Here is a 19,716-nt window from a genome sequence, read left to right on the forward strand (position 1 = left end):
GTCAAAAGAGACAAGCCTCTTCACTTCTGGTCAACTTGGACTTTGCTTTTCGGTCCAGAAGCAAGAGGGAGCAGGTGCATCCTGGCTTCTCTCTCCCTGACATGCAGGTGAAAATATAATAGCCTTTCTGCAGCTCACCACTAGGCCTAGTGTCTGGGGCTTTAGAGGGTCTCTGGCCACCCTCCTGGCCACCAAAAATCCTTTGTGGAAGAAGGTAGGGGCTAGAAAGAATGACATCAACAGCCTGCACCTCTGCTGTGACACACAGCTGGGCTCATGTGGTACCAGTGCAGTGACACTGGACTTCGACGGCTCACGAGGTCTGATGCTGGCCACCAGCTCCGCCCGTGGATTAGCTCAGGGGTTCCGACGCAACAAGACCAACGGCTCAGGTATTTTATAACAGGATTCAAGTGGAACTAAATCTTTGTTCCCCTCTTATCACTTTGTACACATAAAATCTATTTTAATCAGCTTTCAATATATAATCTAAAAAAAAAAAAAAGAAAAGAAATCCTACAGATTTCTCCCACCCCCAAACTGTTCTTGGAGAAAGAAAGGTTTATCTTTTAAGTTTCTTAAGAAAAATCTGTGTGTGCTCATTGCATTGAAATAACACTCATTACAGTGAGCTGCATGCAAGCCCGGCTTCTCTAGTCAAAGGTGAGAGACAATTGCTTGACCTATTGCAAATCAAAAAGCATTTCCACATCACCTTTATTTTTCAACTGGTTAAGTTTTAAATGAAAGCCCCAGCGCCCTTTCTTGGTAAGGCAGACTAACAGAGCCCCAACTGAAATTTCAGCTCAGTCGATGGGAAGATAATTACAAGAAACAAAATGTGAAGTTTAAAATCAGGGCACTAATGAAGTCTAAAAATACCAGTGGCCCCATCCTTCTGGCTGGCTAGACCTTTTCTTCATGGAGGGGATCTCTTCATAATTACTCAGCCCCGCCAGAGGCCAGGTTGTCATGTCAAACAATAGTACGAAAAATCACGGGACTTTAATGAGCTAGATCTCAAGGAGTTCTATGGTGGATCTTATTATAATGCTGGGCAAGCTTTCAAACAGAGAACAGGAGAAAAGGAAAGTTCTTTTTTTTTTTTTTCTTAAGTAGATTTCTGACTAGTGTTGATGCTGTCACGCAGGGCCTCCAGGTTCCCCCTCGGAGCCAGCTGCCTGTCATTTCCGAGTGTGAAATCAATTGGGCTTCGGAGATGTAAAATCCCTAGGGGCAAAATTAAAAGTGACCCAAATCCAAACCCACGTGGTCTTGTCAGGAAGATGAATCTCACATAGCAAGTTTCAAAGGTTTGGTTTCAAAATTCAGGTTTCTTATTTAAAAAAATATGCAGTTGTTTGACATTAGATCTGACAGACAAATTATAGCTTTAGCAATAAAGGCTTTTAAGATTAGAAATGAAAGGAGAAATTACCTAAAAAAAAAAAAAAAGACAAAACCCACCCAGGCTTGAGTTGGGAGGCATTTGTGTGTGCATGCTTCATTGTCTTTCTTCACCGCAAATATAAGGGGATAAATCAGCCGATGAGGGCCATAAGTAGAGAAGCAAGTTCAATGTAATTTCTGGGGAAACAACCAGCTCACTGGAAACCTATGAAAATCATCATGATGGGTGGGTCACTGGGTCACCGGCTGGAGCTGGGGGAATCTAGCTAGGTCACCGGAAGGCGGGGCTGTGAACACTTTCTAGGCCCACACCATCCCCGGCCCTCATCTGGTGCTGAATATACACCATAGGGGCTGGAAGAGCACACCCCACCAGCGGCCCCCTCTTTACTCCCCTCCTGTGTGTGGGCTCAGGCCCGCGATAGAGGATGGTTCACGCCGTCTGATGATGTTACAGGTGTGGCTCTGTAAGGGCCTGCAGGCCCAGCACCAACAGGGGCGCAGCAGGGACCTGCCTCTACCACCTACATCTTCTTGATCATAGGGACTCAGATGCTTAACAGCGATCAGATGTGCCGACGCCTGGCAGCTTCCAGGAGGTGGATCCCAGCTCCTTGCTAAGCCCTAAACCAGGGAGCAGCCCCGGCTGGGCCAGTTACCTTTTTACACAGAACAACACCTTTTCCTAGGTGCATGCCTGACATTGACAAGTAAGCAAGACCTTTGCTCAGTCCCAGGAGGCCCCCTGGGATGCGGCAGTGGGATGGGGTGGGGAGAGGGAAGCCCACCCAGTGCCTCAGGCTTTGGCATAGCCTTAGGAGCAGCCGGGACACCTAGTGCCCAGTGTGTCAGAGTTGGCGGCATATAAACTGGGAGTGAGTTTTTGTTTAAAGGGGGACGGAGCTTAACCAAAACAATTCAAACAAACAAACAAAAATCAATTTAGTCAATTTTTTTTTAAAAAAAGATCTTAAAGCAAGAGTTTACCAAAATGTAGATGTAATTTTCTATAATTTTGTCATTTAAAACTAGTGTTGATTTCCCAAACAAAGGCAGTCAGGGGCACAATCAGATTGGGAATTAAACCCATCAGAGATCTAGACATGGCTTTGGTGGTGTTGGGACGCTTGACAAGGCCTGGAAGTTGCTCGAAGGGATAAAGATAGAGAGCAGGCTGGACGAGCGTGGCTGGCTGGAGTCCTTGCTCTGCTAAGACTCTGCTTTGCAGGTGTCCCCACCCCCCAACTCTGCCATCTCAAGTGGTTGTAAGTAGGGAGGCTGAGAAGTCATGCCTGAGATCCACACCTCCTAGACCATCTACTCCCCTTTCAAAGGAGGCCTGGATGCCCAGCAGGGCAGACCACCTGTTAAGTATCCTCTTTCCCGCACCCAGATCCAGGGCTCGCTGGCCCCCCTCTCCATTCAGCGGGAGGAGAGGCCCGGCTGACCGGACCTGGAGGGGATAGACAAGCCTGGGGCAGATAGCCCCACCAGCCTCAGCCTCCTACTCCCTTCCTCATCCCAGCTGGCCAGATCCCTCAGACAGTTGTCAGGAGTGAGGCTGGTGTGCTGGAGCCCTTTGCACTGACCCTCCGGCCGGCGCCCAACCTAAAACCACATCCTGGTGTCCTCCTTCCCCTGGCTCTGTTCTCGAGGATCTGCCTTGGAGCTCCCCTGAATGAAAACTGCCCTGGGCTCGGGGAAGGGGGGTTAAACGAAGGCCAAGGCAAGAGGTGCTCTTTCTTGGGGCCTCATAGAGCCACCCATGGGACCTCACAGAACCAACATTCACCTGGCTCAGGATGGTCTGGGCGTGGCTCCTGGGCCTTACCTCATGCCCCTGAGCTGCTCTCACCCCACGGCATGGCAGTAGATGTTTTCCGGAGTGGGGACGGGGAACACAGACAGCTCATGTTCTGACTGTCCTCGTTAGTGGAAATGGAGAAGGCCCCCAAAGGGACTGTTCTAAGGAAGCCCTAAGAGGAGCAGAGGATGCCTGCTCATTCTGCACGTGGCCTGGCCTTGGGTCGGAGGGGAGAATGGCCCAGGGCTCGGGCTGAAGGCGGAAGGCCCTGGACTTTGCAGGCTCTCCCCTCCCCTCCGCTTCCTACGCACTCACATTTCCCCGCCTTCCTTGTCCTGCCCTCCACCTTCCCCTCTGCCTCCTTGGGCTGCGGCCAGGCTGCCTTTGGCAGGGAGCCTGGATTGAAACCAGTGAGAGACTGCTGGGGAGCACGGAAGCCAGGAACCAGACTCCTGTCCGCGCTGTGGTAGTGACCGTACAGGGAAGCACAGATGCGGGCACGCAGGAGCGTGTGGGCAGCAGGACTTACCTTTGGGGTGCCCGGGATCGGTGAACTCATACTTCCCCACGCCAATGGTCCGTAGCATCTGCAGCCCATGGGCCGAGTCTGACGTGGGGGGCCCATTGGTGGTAGGGGCACCGCTGGGGAGAGTGGCAGACGGCTGGGCTGGCGGCGGTGGAGGCAGCAGGGGCCCTGCCATGTGGCCATTGCCCACAGTGGTGGGTCCTGGGCGGGCCACCTGCCCGACGCCGGGCAGCGTGGAAACAGCCAGGGGCTGCGGGCTGGCGTACAGGGCCTGGGCGGGCATGTTGACCACCACGCTGCTCAGCGGCTGAGAGGGCGGCTGTGGGAGTGAGTAGTGGCCTGGCATCAGCGGGAGCTGGGGCCCCACGTGGGGAGGCAGTGAAGGGGTCACCCCAATGACCGGTGCCTGGACGTTCACAGCCGGGCTGAAGGTGGGAGGCTGGGCCACTCCGTAGGAGTGTGCGATCAGGGCAGACTGGCTTCCGGCGGCCACTGTGGTCACCCACGGCCCTGTGCCTGCAAGGGAGATGGAAGAAATGTCACCCGCCAGTTACATCTTCACTCAACAAACACCGACTGCCCCCGGCCCTGGGCCGAGTGCCGGCGTCACAGAGGTGAACAAGAGGCCTGTGTCCGGGAGCTCACGGACTAAGAATCCGTGGTTACAGTGGCACAAAATAAGTGCTTTAGGAGTAGATAAACATGGCTTTGGGGTCTCAGAGGGGGGACCATAGCCTGCCAGGGAGAGGCTGAGAAGCAGCAAAGTAGAGAGGAGAAAGTAGAGACCTTCCAAGAGACCTGGATTCACATCTTAGCTCTGCCGCTTACTACCTAAGAGCCCTAGGCAGGTCGCTTATCATCTTTGAGACTCATTCTTTCTTTCTGTCAAATGGAACTAGCAACACCCACCTCATAGGTCTCCTGGGAAGAACTGAATGATGAAGACGTATTTGACAAAAACTCCCCAAATTAGCAGAATGTCTGGCATGCGTTACATGTTCCATAGATGTGGGTGTTTTTCCTTCCTTTCTGGAGAATCACTGTCTGAGAAAGGTGGGGAGAAATCTGGATTGTGAAGATAGTAGGTGTTTGCTGGGCAAAAGGAGAGGGCCAGAGCCTGGAGCCCTGCAAATGTTCTGTGGTGCAGGAAGGGAGAGCCAGGGGTGGGGGCAGTGGGGGCGGCTGGCAGGAGCTGCTCTCACAGCCTTGCTGGGGGGCCAGGGTTTGTCCTAAGCAACCTCTGCATGGCTAGCCCTGGGGAAACAAGAGAAGTCCATTTTGGCCGAACAAAGGGGTCAGTCACACCTCCTCAGACCCCAGTTTCAGATGCAAAGCCAGCTGTGCCCAGATGAGGCAGAGCAGGGCCCTCTGAGCTCAGCTGCCATGGAGGTGACCCACGTGGGCTTGTGAGTGAAGCTGGAAGATGCTGTGACCGGGAAGGTCAATCTGGGTCACCTCTGATGAATAAGTCTGGGTCTAGGACTCTGTCTTCTGAAGGCCACCTTGGTTGTCATGATGCCTGGAGTGGCAGCATAGTCCGAGGAAGGAGAGTGGGAAGCAAGGGGTACTCAGGGCCACCAGCTCCAGAGGCTAGAAGGTGGGGCTTGGAGCTCTCTCACAGAAGTACAGTTTCGAGGCAGGGCAGGAGCCAGGATGGTGGGGTGACTCCCTAACCACCAGTGGGTACTGTCTCTGAGGAGTTGTCCAAAGGGGGAGCCACTCGGCATGGGGGTGGAGAGCCAGGCTTGGCTGGGCATGTTAGTCCCGGGTCTGCCCTCACTAGCTGAGTGAACTTAGGGCAAAGCCTTCCCCGAGTAGTTTCCTCATCTGCAGTGGGACAATAATGCCAACTTCGTAGTGTTGCTGTGAGCAGTGAGATGACACACAGAACAAGGCACATAATAGATGTGCAACAAATAGTTTTGATTTCGATTATGAGAGAGGCTGGAGCAAACTAGAGGCCTACAAACGTCAGTGAAGCAGTGCCAGGAAAATTATAGAACTGGCTGCTAAGGGGGATCGTCCCCAAGCCTGGAGAACGGGAGGCGGCGTCAGTGTGAGCTAGCCTGGTGTCTTAAGCACAAGGCATGAGGCCATCTGAAGCTCAGTCCTCGGCAAGACTGGCTGCTAAGGGGGATCGTCCCCAAGCCTGGAGAACGGGAGGCAGCGTCAGTGTGAGCTAGCCTGGTGTCTTAAGTACAAGGTGTGCCATCTGAAGCTCAGTCCTCGGCAGGACTGGCCAGGGAGCCTGGAAAAATGTATTAGAACTTCAGAGTACAGCTGGCGAGCTCTCAGGTAACTCTGAGGTGAACATAGAGAGAGCTAGGGCCACAGAGGTGATAGCTTCGTGAGCCAGGGAATGGCCCAGGGGTTAAAGGAGACAAAAAGGGAGGTCTCTAGTGATATGCTCACCATTTTTTATCAATGATTTGGATGACAATATGGAAGACATATGACCCAGTCTGCGGGAGACATCATATTGGGAAGGTTGGGTAAAGGTCAGTAATAAAAGCAGGCATCTAAAAGATGCTGAGTCCTACAGGAAGATATTGACAAGGTCTTGCCCTTGGGTCCCCACACCCAGCTGCTTAAGCCAGATTGTGAGGAGATGGACAAGGGTCAGAGTAGCCACCTTGACAGTCTTAGGGTCTTACTGTTGAGACAGCATGCGATGTGGCTGCCAGCAGAGCAGAAGTGATGTGAGGCTGCAATGATCAAGGTAGAGGGGCTGAATGAAGGAGGTGCTACAGACCACTCGTGGGTTCTTTGTTTTGGGTTCTGGGCACTGAAGGATGCAGAAAGAGGAACAATTCCCAAGAAGGTAAAGGGACTGGAAGCCATGGGCTTGAGGGTATGGCTGAAGTCTTGGGGTGTTTGTCCTGCAGAAGACTTGGAGAGGGGATGAGCAGGGGTCTTCAGATATCTGTAGGGCTGTGGTGTGGATGGCCAAGCCCACATGTTCTGTGTATCCCAAGGGGAGGTCTGGGATCCAAGGGAGATAGCAGGGAAGGTTTTTGTTATGGTCAGAGCCGTGTAAGAAGGCCTCCGGTGCTGTAGAAGGTGGTAAACCCCCAGTCCCCGGGGCGGGGGAGCTTCTCAGTTCTCACGTAACTGTTGGCAAGGCAAGACCTCCCTGGAATGGGTGATTTTGGAAATTTATGAATCAGAGTACTGAGGTTTAGGAATGACTAACTATTCAAAATAACTCGAAGCAGATTCAGAGTCACTCCTATAACGTCACTCTCACTCCCTTGTCCTTCCCAATATTTTCTTGAGAAAGGGGTAGAGATACAGCTACTGCCCAGGGAATTACACACAGTCACGCCCTACTGCCCCACCCCCGTCCCCTTGCCCCCAGTGCAGCCTGAGTTCTGGGCTGCTGCAGACCGCGGGTCAGGACCTGCTGAGGAGCTGGGGCACCCAGGAGGTCCCAGGCACTTCTCGCCCTCTCCTCCAGCTCCCGGTGTGGGTGGCTCTGTCTGCCCTGGAGTACACACCTGGATTGTCGCTCTCCCTCATCTGTTTGGAAGGCGGCTCATCGGTGTCCCAAGGCGTGGACTGATTGATGGGCGTCTGCCCCCACCGGATGCTGGTCGTGAGTCCCTGGGACTGACTGTCTGCTTTGGAGATGCCGGGGGCCTGGGGAGAAGCAGAGCAGGAGTGTGAGCACAGCCTGGCAACGGTCCTGCCCTGGCACCCATCCCCCGCAGTACTCCTGCTGCCTGAGCCACGGGGCCAGAGGCAGAGGTCTGGCCCTGCACCCAGTACCACGGGATAATCGCAGGGTTTTGGTGCAGTAGCAGCAGCCATGGCCTCGGCTAGACTCCCGCCTCCAGGGACACCCAACCTAACCCAGTGCCTCCTCCACCACCCACTCTACCTGAGCCATCAAAACGGAACGAGCGCTCTGTGCTATGAGAAATGACATCACCCCAGGCCTTGGGTCATTAATAAGCTACAACAATATGTGCGGGCATGTGCTGAGCACCAACTGTATACTCAGCCCAGGCCCAGTACCACCATGTGCCCAGCCCTTTGACCAGCGAGACGATGGCTCTCCAAAGCATTACCGTCAGGCCCCATCCTGCTTCTACACCAGCCTCCGAGGCCCCAGACTTCCCACTCCACAGAGGAGACGTGGGAGGGGGTGGACTGGGGCCCCTGGGAGGACAGCACAGGTCCTGATGCAGGGCTGGAAGGCAGGGAGCATCTTCACTGGGACCTTTGGCTCCGCCCTGCAGGAAGAAGGCAGGCTCTCTGCTCCAGGATCTCACTTGTTAGTTTAGGTACTCAATGAGAAAACAAACCTCAGGGCGAAAACAAACATTAGGACAGCACTGGTCTCCCTGAGCTACCACTTTACCATGGAATATTATATAGGCAATAAAAATCATGTTTACTGGGCTTCCCTGGTGGCACAGTGGTTAAGAATCCACCTGCCAATGCAGGCGACACGGGTTCGAGCCCTGGTCTGGGAAGATCCCACATCATGCGGAGCAGCTAAGCCCGTGCGCCACAACTACTGAGCCTGTGCGCCTAGAGCCTGTGAGCCACAACTACCGAGCCTGTGCGCCTAGAGCCCGTGAGCCACAACTACCGAGCCTGTGCGCCTAGAGCCCGTGAGCCACAACTACCGAGCCTGTGCGCCTAGAGCCCGTGAGCCACAACTACCGAGCCTGTGCGCCTAGAGCCCGTGAGCCACAACTACCGAGCCTGTGCGCCTAGAGCCCGTGAGCCACAACTACCGAGCCTGTGCGCCTAGAGCCCGTGAGCCACAACTACCGAGCCTGTGCGCCTAGAGCCCGTGAGCCACAACTACCGAGCCTGTGCGCCTAGAGCCCGTGAGCCACAACTACCGAGCCTGTGCGCCTAGAGCCCGTGAGCCACAACTACTGAGCCTGTGTGCCTAGAGCCCGTGCTCCGCAACAAGGGAAGCCACCGCAATGAGAAGCCCGTGCACAGCAAAGAAGAGTAACCCCCGCTCACCGCAACTAGAGAAAAACCTGCGCGCAGCAACGAAGACCCAATGCAGCCAAAAGTAAAATAAATTAAAAAAAAAAGTCTTTGGAGATTACGACTCGTTTAAAGAAAAAAATCATGTTTACTAAGAATTCCTGATGAGGTGGCAAAATGCTTACGCTATAATGTTAAACGAGAAGAGCAGGACATCAAATGACACGCATATAAACTTATCATGTAAAATGGTATGTGCAGAAAGGAAAAATCCCAAAATATTGGCAGGAATGTCATTCTTGGGTGAAGGGATTAAGGGAAACTTTTATTCTTTTTGTCTATACTTCTCTGTATTTGCCTAATTTTCTATTGTGGCCATTACCATTATTTATAACATTATAATATTTATAATAAGCAAAAAAAAAAAAAAATCCCCAAAACACATTGGAGGGCCTGGTACTGGGATAACTGGGTTGTGAGGGGGTGAGAGTCTCAAGAGAGATGGTTCCGGGAGCAGTGACCACAGCTTGCAGGAGTGTAGCCAGGGCCCAGCCAGGTTTGGGGACAGTCACAGAAGGGCAAAGGAGCCTCCAGGGTCATCTGCAGGCCTCTCTCAGGTGAGGCCACTGTGCTCTTGCCTCCTACTGGAAGCTAAGTCAGTGACCCAGCTGGTGGGGGGCAGCACCCCTTTCTGGGCATCTCTGAGCAGCGGGACTCTCCTTACCAGGCTGGCTGAAGAGTACTGGCAGGTGGGAAGGGGTTTGGACTTACTGGGGCTTTGATGCCTTACGCAGATGACAAACAGTGCCTGCATCAGGGCCTGCTGGGAGAAGCGGGAGCGCATCCTATTAGCACCATAAGCTGCGCTGAGCTAATTGCATTAGGCTGTACTTTATCTCCGGCCTGCATTTCAGATGCTTCACTTCTGTGAACAGTGCAGGAAACAAAGGAAAAGAGTGAATCTCCTGAGGAAAGAACAATTCTGCGGACAAGCTTCCTTATCAGAGGCCTCTGCCCCACTTCTGTCTGTGGGAGAGATGAGACAGGGTAGGCGGGGAGGTTGGGGATCTAGCCACACTCACCAATAGTCTTAGGGAACTTAGGAAACAGAAGCGTGGCTTGTACAGCGTTCTCTAAACAGACAGCCTTCCAGGGTGCCCTGCCTGCAGCCCCCTCTGTATTCCCAGGCTTTTGGGGAGCTGGTGGGTCAGAGGTGCAGAGGTTGCTTTTCCCACAATAAGAGGCATCCGGGGGGAAAGAAGCCAGTGTGATGTCCCATTCGGGGCCCTGTTTTGGGGTGAAGTTTGAATGGGGAGACCCCGGTCTCCTTACCCCTTCTGCCAGTAGGGGGTGCTGCAGCCCCCTCTCTGCAGCCTGGAATTCCCGGAGGCCTCCTAGGCCAGAAGCAGGTTTGGTTTTCCGGGTCCTCCTGCAGTTGCCCTTTGTCCTGGCTGAATCAGCACCCAGGCCTGGTAACCTGACAGGGTGGGGAAGGGCTCCGGGAACTTGGAGGCCCTGGGCCTGGTCCTTAGAGCAGCCGCTGCCGCCAGAAGGGGTGGTCGGGGTCTCCTGCTTGAGAGCAGGTAATCGGAATCTAAAACTTCAGGCGTTCGGGGTTTTGCCCTAAAATTGGGGGAGTTTCTGAACTTGAAAAACTGCACACTTTTCCTCAGGCCCTTGATTCTAAAACACTCCTGCCAGCTCGCTCACTTGCGCCTTTGCTGGTCAGGGGGTTTGCTCTTCAGTAAACTGGGCCCCCTGGGCTGGGGACGGGCAGTCACTGAGACTCAGCCCTGCCCTCGAGGGGCTGCTCCCAGCTATGAGTCACACTCCAGAAGGAAGCTGGGGGTGCAGGGGGTCCAGGGGGTACTGGGGCGGGCCCAGGGCTCCGGGGTGATTGAGCTGTGGCTACAACAGGCCTGCTGTCTGCCTGTGTCTTTCATGACTATGACAAGCGAGTTCTTATGTACAAGAAAGAGGTTCTGCTGTGAGAAGGAAAGCAGCCTATTTTTTTTTTTTCTTTAGGAAAGATAAATAAGGACACTTATTCTATTTGGCACTAGCAACTTCTGAAGCTATGAGCAACTTGCGGTTCAGGACTTTTTATTCATTTTATTGAAAAAAAGAAATGGACATTCCTTCCTTCACTCCCTCCAGAAAAAACATGGACACGGGTTACGTGCTTTGCCAAGGTGCCTGGATGCCCAGGTGGTGAGGAATGTTGCAGCTGGTGACGTGAGTCAGCTAGGCCTGACCAGAGCCCTGTCCTGCAAACGGGTTCCAGGCCCAAGGTAAACTCGAGGTTCCCAGGTTCTGGAGGCTTCTAGGGGACCGTGTGTGGGTTTGCGCCTCCAGCTTCGAACTTGGCTCCTACTAAGACTTTCCGCCTTGGTTCAGAGTCCCCAGAGGTCCACAATTCCACCAAAGGCTCTCCAGGCCACCCCCCTTTCAGGGGGCTGCCAACTCAAGAATGCACAGACACCAACCAGGAGGACAGCCTGGGCCGGCGGGGAGGAGCCTCCCCTTGCCCCTCCCACTGCCCTCACAGAGGACATCACCGAAGCCACGAAGACATCTGGGCTTTCCCCAGTGTTCCTGGCCTTGCTTCTGCTCCAGTGACATGATGGCGCTCGGCACAGAGAGGCAGCCGAAGAGAGCCCTCTTCCTGCCCGGCGCCTCCGAGTGGCCCTATCTGCCCATCATCGGCCCAAGCAGGCTTCTCTCTGCTTCCCTTTAATGAGATGCTAATGGGATGCATCAGCAGCAGCTTTTAAACCCCAAGCTCTTGTACATTTTCAAAGGTCACATTTTTATGGCGGCTGACAGCATCCTGCTTCTTTCAACGGCTGAAGAACACTAAGGACCCCGATCCTTTATGGATGAAGCTCTCTGTGAGGGGCGCCATGGGCTGAAGCGCCTGCTGGTCGGGGGGCTGGGAAGCTCCACCTGCGACAAGCCCCCGAGGCCCCTGGGTTGTGCTCTATCAGCGTGGGGAGAGCCAGTTACACGTCGCCTACAGAGCGGCACTGGGGACCCTGCTCCACTTAGGGGTTGGCGTGCGGGGCCGCAGACGGTGCACGGTGCGAAGATGCCTGTGCATCCGTGGAGCTGTGACAGCCCGGAAGGGCCGCTTTTGCTAATTTGTCCATCCAAAGGGAGCCCTTTTTTCTACTTTGCACAAGGGTGCCGTATAGACCAGCAGCATCCCAGGTGGTCAGGGAAATTTGAAAGATGATGGGATGGGACTCCCCGGGGCCTTGCCACGCCTCGCTTGTTCTCACCCCTCGCCCTGCACACATGAGGATCACAGCCTCGGAACACTGCCTTTCAGGGCCGGTACTGACCTGTACTGGTGGGTGGGCTCCATGATGGCAGGGACCCGCATGGCAGGACCTGACCCAGCTCCTGCCGGCCTGGTGTAGGTGCCCAGGGAAGGCAAGGTCTCTGAGTTACAGTGTTGGCCAACAGTAGGAGTGTTCATCACTGTTGGTTCACGAGTGCATGAATGCATGGCCTACACTTCAGGAGAGGGAATGATGGGAGTAACAGAACAGAGATGTGGAATCGCGTAGTGCACCTGGGAAGCCTGATACAATGTGTTCCTCTCACTGGGGAGATGACGTTTCCAGACCGTGGAGGCCTCGTGTGCCGGGACCCCCAACATCATTGCCCTGAATGCTGCTGGAGGCTGCCTGGAGGCCTAATGCCCCAATCCGCTGACCCCTCGCCCAGTGCCTGAGCATAGTCGGAGATGGGGGATGCTGAGGTTGACTCCTGCCTCGATGGGGCTGGTGGAAAAACCAGAACTCAACTTCTTCCACTGTTCACCCAAGGACGTCAGAAGAGAGTGAATCAATGGAGCCTGGAAGTTAGGGAGAGCTGACATTGGACCACAAAAGCTGGGCAGGGTTCAACAAGGCAGATGATTCTGGCCAAGGTCGCTACCAAAGGACCCCACAGCAGCTGGTGCATTTGCAGCCTAGATACAATGGACGGAGCCAGGCTCCACTTCCGGGGCTCACGTGGGCCTCTCCCGGGGGAATGACAGTGCCAGCGTCCGAGTCCTTCTCCTGCCCATGAACCTGCCTCCACAGATTGGAACCTGCAAGTCTTGACACTATTGTCACTCATGTGGTGTGACAGTGTTAGCGGGGACTGCCATCTGCTGAGCATTCCTGAGTACAGCTGCCCCATCCCTCACAGCAGTGAGCCCCTTCTCCCAAGGGATCCCAGAGTCCCCCCCCCCCCCCCCACCCCCAGCCCTCACCTCGCTTTAATCGATCAGACAATACTCCCATGCTCACTCTGGGCCAGAAGTACCACTGGACACCAAGGCACACCCCAGCCGGGTGGGGGTTGGGAAATGGCCTGTGATGAAAAGAGAAGCAGCAGCGAGGACAGTAGTGGGAAGCCCGGAGCTGACTACACTCTGAGCTTCACCTGCAGCCTCATTTTATGTCACCGCTTCCCGTGATCCCCACCTAATTTGGGAAAGACAAGCTTTGGTGAGATATCCCCACAACCCCTGGCCCTGGATTCTGAGAGCCCCTTCTGCCGAGGGACTGCTGGTGTGGCCTGAGCCCTGCAGTGGACCTTTGGAAATGTTTTTCCTGACGGCCTGGCACCTTTTTGTTTGTTGTTTTTTTTTTGCAGTACGCGGGCCTCTCACTGCTGTGGCCTCTCCCGCTGCGGAGCACAGGCTCCGGACGCACAGGCTCAGCGGCCATGGCTCACGGGCCCAGCCGCTCCGCGGCACGTGGGATCTTCCCGGACCGGGGCACGAACCCGTGTCCCCTGCATCAGCAGGCGGACTCCCAACCACTGCGCCACCAGGAAAGCCCTGCCTGGCACCTTATGAACACCCCCATCTTGCCCCCATCTTGAGGTGGAAGCCAGAATATGTGCTCTGCCAGCTTGCTTCCCTCGCGGCTGGAGCACAGGCATGTGCCCACCTGCTCAGACACACAGGGGTGAGGTTTTGGTCTGGGGGTTGGGCAGTGTGGGGAAGCCAGCAGAGCTCCGAGTCCACGCTCCGCAGAGGCTGGTAGCAGAGGCACACGGATTTGGGAGCACAAGGATGATGCAGGTTCTGGTGTCCTGGGCCCAGCATCAGTGGTGAATGCTCTCATTTCCTTTTTCTTCTTACTCTGAAGCATTCTCAGGGCTCCTCTTGCAGGTTCCCACAGGGCTCCTAGCAGACATGAATGCCCAGGCATCTCTGACCACCAAACCCTGCGTCGCCCTGGGAATCAGCTCCTGGAGGCTGCCAGCTCCAGGACTGAGCATAACTGGGCAGCCTGCTCCCTGAAAAGAGTGGATGTTTCACCTCCTTTTCAGCATCCCTCTTCCTGCAAGGCACTTAGGGGCTTCATGGTGCTCAGGTCCAACTGTGGGGACTGATAGAGGCCAGCTTTTGGTAAACCTATTCAGACTGGGGTGTTGGGAACCTCCCAGGGGCCCTCACACTGCAAAGGTGAAAGCCCAGGAAAGCAATTCTTACTTACAGCAATGGTGTTGTAATGGTGGAAATTCAGGCTGGGAGTAAGGGAGAGAGATTTTGGTGTCTGAGTTTTTTAGATTACAGCTCCGGGGTCTATACCCAGATGTCTGGCTTTCTAGGATTTGCAGGTTATCCATGAGAGCATGGCCTCCAAGATCACACAGGTCGAGCATTGACCACCTCTATGGCAGGGGCCCCCTGACTTGTGTGAGTGCACATAAGAAGATTCCGGGGGACAGGGTGTTAAGAATTCAGGCTTCAGGACCCCACCTTCAGAGCTTCTGATTCAGTAGGTCTGGGGGGGACCCCAAAATGTGGCTCCTTAACAGGCCTACCAGGTGATGCAGTCTATGGACCTCACTCTGGTGGAGGTAAGGACAGTCTTGACATTCAAGTTCTCAGACCCCTGTGCCCCAGTGTGGGGAGCCTAGGGGCTGAGGCTGCTGGGCAGGTCCCAATCGGGACAGACTTTTTGGTCCTGCTCATGTGGCTCATGGGAGCCAGACAGGTGACACCGTCTTCATGGACTCCTGTTCCCAGCGTAGGTTCTAGGGGTCAGTAAAACGTGTTGACAGACACCAAAGCTGTAAGTCTGTGACCTCTGGGAAGAGCAAATGACATTTATGGGTCTCTCAGTTCTCATTTCATGATTGCTACTGAACTACAAACAAGAAAATAATTGCAGTTAAATCCCCACTTGGGGCCGAGGAGGCTCTCCTGAGCTCCTTCTGCCCTCATTAAACAGGCTGCCCTCTCTGGCCCCCTGAACCCAGGCCGCACCCCCAGCACCCCCTTCGGAGCAGCGCCATAATGCGCTCTGGAGCCCAATGAAATTTCTAATAATACTAACCAATGATGTGTTAAATTGAGACACTTCTGGCTTGCATTCTGGAAACTGCACGATGGTTTAAAGGACCAGTGCTTACCTTTCTCTTTCAATTTGCTGCTAAATTACTGCTTTCGGAGCAACTTACAGAAAAGTAATTCTTTATTTAAATTTTAATTTCAAACTTGTCATTTTAAATATATATTCAGATTCCAATCATATTATGGAATATGATGATGTCTCTGGAGGGCAAGTGTTCCTGCCAGGAGCTGGGTGGGGGCAGAGGATGTGATGGGAGGAGGGGTAAGGGAGCAGAGAAAGCAGGTCTCCACCCCAGGGGGCAGTGTGGCGAGGGCCACCATGTGCTGGGGTGGGAGACAGCACTGCAGAGGCCAGTGGTCAGCCTCTAACCTGGCCCTGCGATTCCAGGCAAATACTTTAAGTTGAAACCACCAAGCACTTCCTGTGCCTCTTTCTCTTACTGAATCACCACGAGGACCCAGCAAACCCCAGCCATAAATGGATTCAGGCACAGATGAGGTGGGGCTGCCCAGCTTGCCCCCATCCTAATGGCTCACGTTTATTGAGCGCCCTCTACATGCCAGACATGGCCAGGATGGGATTTCTTTCCCTCTCACCTTCATTTTACAGGCGAGAGTAAGAAGGCCCAGAGAACTTCAATGACAGCTAGAGCCTGCCAGGCTTGGGGTGCTAACCGAGGCCTGTTCTATCCTAAGACCCTCAGAAATGCTCTGCGATGGCTGGAATGTTCCCAGGCCCCCCCGTCGTGGTTGGCAACTCCATAAATGGGCGTAGTCTTATCAAGCCCCTGCCCACACTACCCTTTTGGGGTTACACTTAGAATCCCTGGTCACAGGAGTACCAGCCACGGCCTCTCCTCCTCCCACCGTGTCCAGCCCAAGTGGGCCTCCTGCTCTGACCCCGACAGCACGCTGGGGTTGGGGAGCCAGATCCACTGGTCCTTCCATCATCTCTCCCACTCCCTTAGACCCCCAGACTCTAACCCACCACTGACATGTTCCACCAACCCCTGCCAGTGAGGTCTTGGCCCTCTCCAATGGGGCCAGTTCTTCAGTCTCAGACCAGGGTAGCACAGACTGACATCTCCACCCTTCTCCAAAGCCAACAATGCACTCCCACCCTTCACGTCCCCTCTCCCTCCCTCTGATCAGCCCCTCCCCCTTGGCTTTCCATCACGGGCACTGAAAAATCCTTGTTCGACCACTTTACGTGCCATTCCAGCATCCATCTACCTTCCCTGTCTCCCCTCCACCTTTTGCCGTCACCCCTTCCATGGGATTCAGAACACCTGGTACCCACTCCTGTTACCCCTCAGCTTTCACTGTTTAACTCTTCCCACCCCTGCTCTTCAGTGAAACCACCCCCTTTAAATGGACAGTCATCTCCTATTGCCAAACCCAGTAGCATTTCCCCAGGCTCTCATCCCTGACATCAGCTTCCTCCTCCTTCCTGCTTGAAACTCTTCCCTTCAGTTTCTGTACCAATGCTTTTTCTGGTTGTTGTGTTGTTCACTGGCCTCTTCTCTTGCTGGTTCTCCAGCATGGATATGCTCCAGGGCTCACGCCAGTGTCGCTCTGGCTCTGGCCTCTTCTCTCAGGTCCATCTGGGCCCTATCTTCTTTAAAAATTATTTTTCTGATATGAAACATCTGTGTGGTAGCCATCATCTCTGGTAGAGCCTAGCTTCCTATAGTATTCTGGAAGTATGTTTGCTGTTCCCTGTTCCAACATCAAAGTCTATACCTTGGAAACATTTTTGCGGAAAGATCAGCTCACATGGCCTCCCTTGCAAAGGTAAGGCAACTGCGGCTGGGGCTGGTTTTTGCGCCGTGCTCCCTCGCGTGCCCTGTCCAGGCCCCCAGCCCCTTCCCCCAGACCCCCTCCCAGTGGATGGGCCTCACGGACAAAAGAAATGATAAATCTGGTGGAACCTTACAACTCAAAGCTTTCAACGTTCCTCTAACGACGTTGAACGGAAAACTTCTTAGTCCCATTTCCAAGTAACTTTTCATCCATTACAAAACCCCACAAAATTTTCAAAGGGGCTTTGAAATAAGATCTCCTAGAAAAAAAAAAGCCCATCACAGACGAAAGTCTTTGAAAAGAAAGAGGCCTTCCCTGTGCTTCAGCTCCCCTCTGATATCAGCTTCCCTTTCATTCTGCTGAAAGGTTCAGGGCAGGCCTGGCCCTCAGCAGACGCCTGTGATGTGAGGGAGCCAGTGGCCCAGACAGATGGGTGGGCACGGGGAGGAGAGTGAGGGGCACCTGTTCGCAGCGCTGGGCCAGGCCTTTCATCGCCCCCTTCAATTGGCCCTCACGGCCCCCCTGACAGCTGTGTTCCTTGGAACCTGCCCGGTCTGCTCAGAGGCCCAGCCGCCCTGCTTGTTCCTGCTCAGCTCCACACCGGTGACGGCGCAGCTCCCTCCGGAGCACAGCGACCCATCTTCATTCTTGTCGCCAGAGTGGGCGGGAAGGTAGGTGAGGCAGGGGCGGCCCTGCTCTGATCTGTGATGGACGTTTCCCAGATGCTGGCCCTGCAGGCGATGACTCTGGGGCCACCCCTCGACCTCCCAGCCTCAGAGCCTGTGACCCGCTTGTCCTCCCCGGGGGTTGGCTCCAGACTCACAGACGCACATCACACAGCAGCCACGTCAGGAGCCCCTGTTATCTTCAGATCTGAAATCCTCAGTGAGTCTGGCGAGGAAAAGTCCTCTGCACAGGGCAGCTGAGCTGAGAGCGGGTGCGGGGATACGCGCAGGTCGGTTGCTGACCCGGCCTGGCCCTCAGACGCCTGTACTCTGAGCGCCCGATATTAATTTGGGACCAGGCCTTCCTGGAGTTGGCTCTGAACCACCCGAGGCGGGGGAAGCAGCGGGCTCTCAAGAACAGCTTGGCCAGGGGCTAGCCTGGCCCCTCTGCACCCCAAGGCCCTCCCAGCCCCTCCCCAGAGAGCATTCTAGGACAAACTGTGCTCTCCTTGTATGGAGGACCCACTGGAGCCAGAAAGGACCCCAAGAATGAGCAGTAGCCGACTGTCTGCGGCTCCCCCGGGGTCCTTTCTTCAACAAACACCTGACACTCCTATTCAAATCCACCGTCCACCTTCTGAGTCGTGGGTCTGGATGGAGCACTCCTTGTTTGTCGTTACAGACAAAGGCTCGCCGGCGAGAAGGAACAGTCCTGACCTCTGAGCGCTCTGCTTTGTGACTCTCTGGGCAGGAGGCGACTGAGAGCTCGACTCTCACGCCTGGTAAGACGGTCCTGACACAGGCACCTTCGGCGACCTCGTTAGAAGCCTAATCAGAGAGAGGATTGTGGCAGGGCCACCCCAAGGCCAGGCAGGACGAAGAAACAAACAACATAGCACAAATGTCGCCACAAGGCGGCTCCTCCGACGGGGTGGCACAGCTGAAGGAGCTGTTTTACGGCCAGTCAGTGCCCGAGTGTGCGTCTCCGCACTGGAGCCTAGATTCTGAGGCAGCATAGGGCTGGGAGCCCGGGGGGTGGGCCAGCTCTGCAGTGGAATCTTCCAGAACGCTTGAAGAGGCACTCAGTTGACATCTTCCCGCTGCCTGGTGCTTTCTCTCTGCTGTCTCCTGCCCAGGCTCTCTGTGAGAGCAGTGTGCGTCAGGCAGTGTCCTGAGGGAGGGGTGTGCCCTCTGGCCGTGGTCCGGCTCAGCTACGGTAGTTCAGGACTGAGGCTGTTCAAGTGATTTTTTTTTTTTTTTTTTAAGGGAAATGGCATCATTCGGTACTACCCCATCTCTTCAGGCTTCAGAAAGCTTGCTGGGGCAGACAGAGTCTATCTAAGCTCATTGGAGGTCCAGGTGCGAAAGGGAAAGCGGTGAAATCCTTAAGAGGTGGTGGAAGGGTGGGAGAGAGAGGGAAGCAGCCCCTCTTGGCGTAGACAGACAGATAGGCTTCTCCAGGGGGGTGACATGGGAGGAGGAGTGGGCTTCCGGGTGACCAGAGCAGGGTGACGCTCTGGCCCTGCCCTGCAAGAGGATGCGGCAGGCACTGTATCAACCCCTGGGGTCGCTGGGTTGGACCCAGTATGGAGACGGCCTGAGAGGCTTTCTACCTGTGGCTGCTTGCTGTGGATCCTGGGTCCCAGAGAGGGTCCCAGACAAACCCCATCCACTGGCACCCCTTCCCCAGCAGACTACCTGGGCCAATGCTCCCTTCCTTTCACCTCCTTGCAGGGCTGCCTGGATACCACAGCTCCATCCATTTGGTGCTGGGGCCCATTGACTCAGATGCATCATTCATTCACTCATTCCTTCACCCACACTTACTGAGAAGCTATCGTGTGGTTGAGACAACGATAGATAGCCTCTGGCTTAGGGGAGTGCACAGGCTATAGGAGAAATCATCATTATAACAGCTAACATCTGTGAAACCTTTAGATGTGCCAGTTTACAACACTCAAGTCCCAAGAGTTCTCTGAGTCCCAGAAGAGTGTGTCCACCTCCATTCTTCACTGTATTAGCTTGGGTCGCCGTAACGAAATACCATAGATCGGGTGACATGACAACAGAAATTCTCACAGTTCTGGAGGCTGGAAGTCCGAGATCAGGGTGCCAGCATGACGAGGTTCTGCTGAGGGCTCTGTTCCTGGCTTGTGGTCGGCCACCTTCTTGCTCTGTCCTCACACGG

General features: G+C 54.6%; 1 protein-coding gene across 1 annotated transcript in view; it reads right to left on the reverse strand.

Moving 5' to 3' along the window:
* Positions 1–19,716, reverse strand: part of KLHL29 (kelch like family member 29) — a 311,517-nt gene that overhangs the window by 61,644 nt on the left and 230,157 nt on the right. Inside the window, exons 4-5 of the mRNA XM_004268078.4 lie at positions 7,238–7,379; positions 3,744–4,256 (exon numbers count right to left, since the gene is read on the reverse strand). Coding sequence (XP_004268126.1) covers positions 3,744–4,256; positions 7,238–7,379 — 655 coding nt within the window. The remainder of the gene's footprint in view (positions 1–3,743; positions 4,257–7,237; positions 7,380–19,716) is intronic.

This window comes from Orcinus orca, chromosome 13, assembly GCF_937001465.1.
Source record: "Orcinus orca chromosome 13, mOrcOrc1.1, whole genome shotgun sequence".
NCBI lineage: Eukaryota > Metazoa > Chordata > Mammalia > Artiodactyla > Delphinidae > Orcinus > Orcinus orca.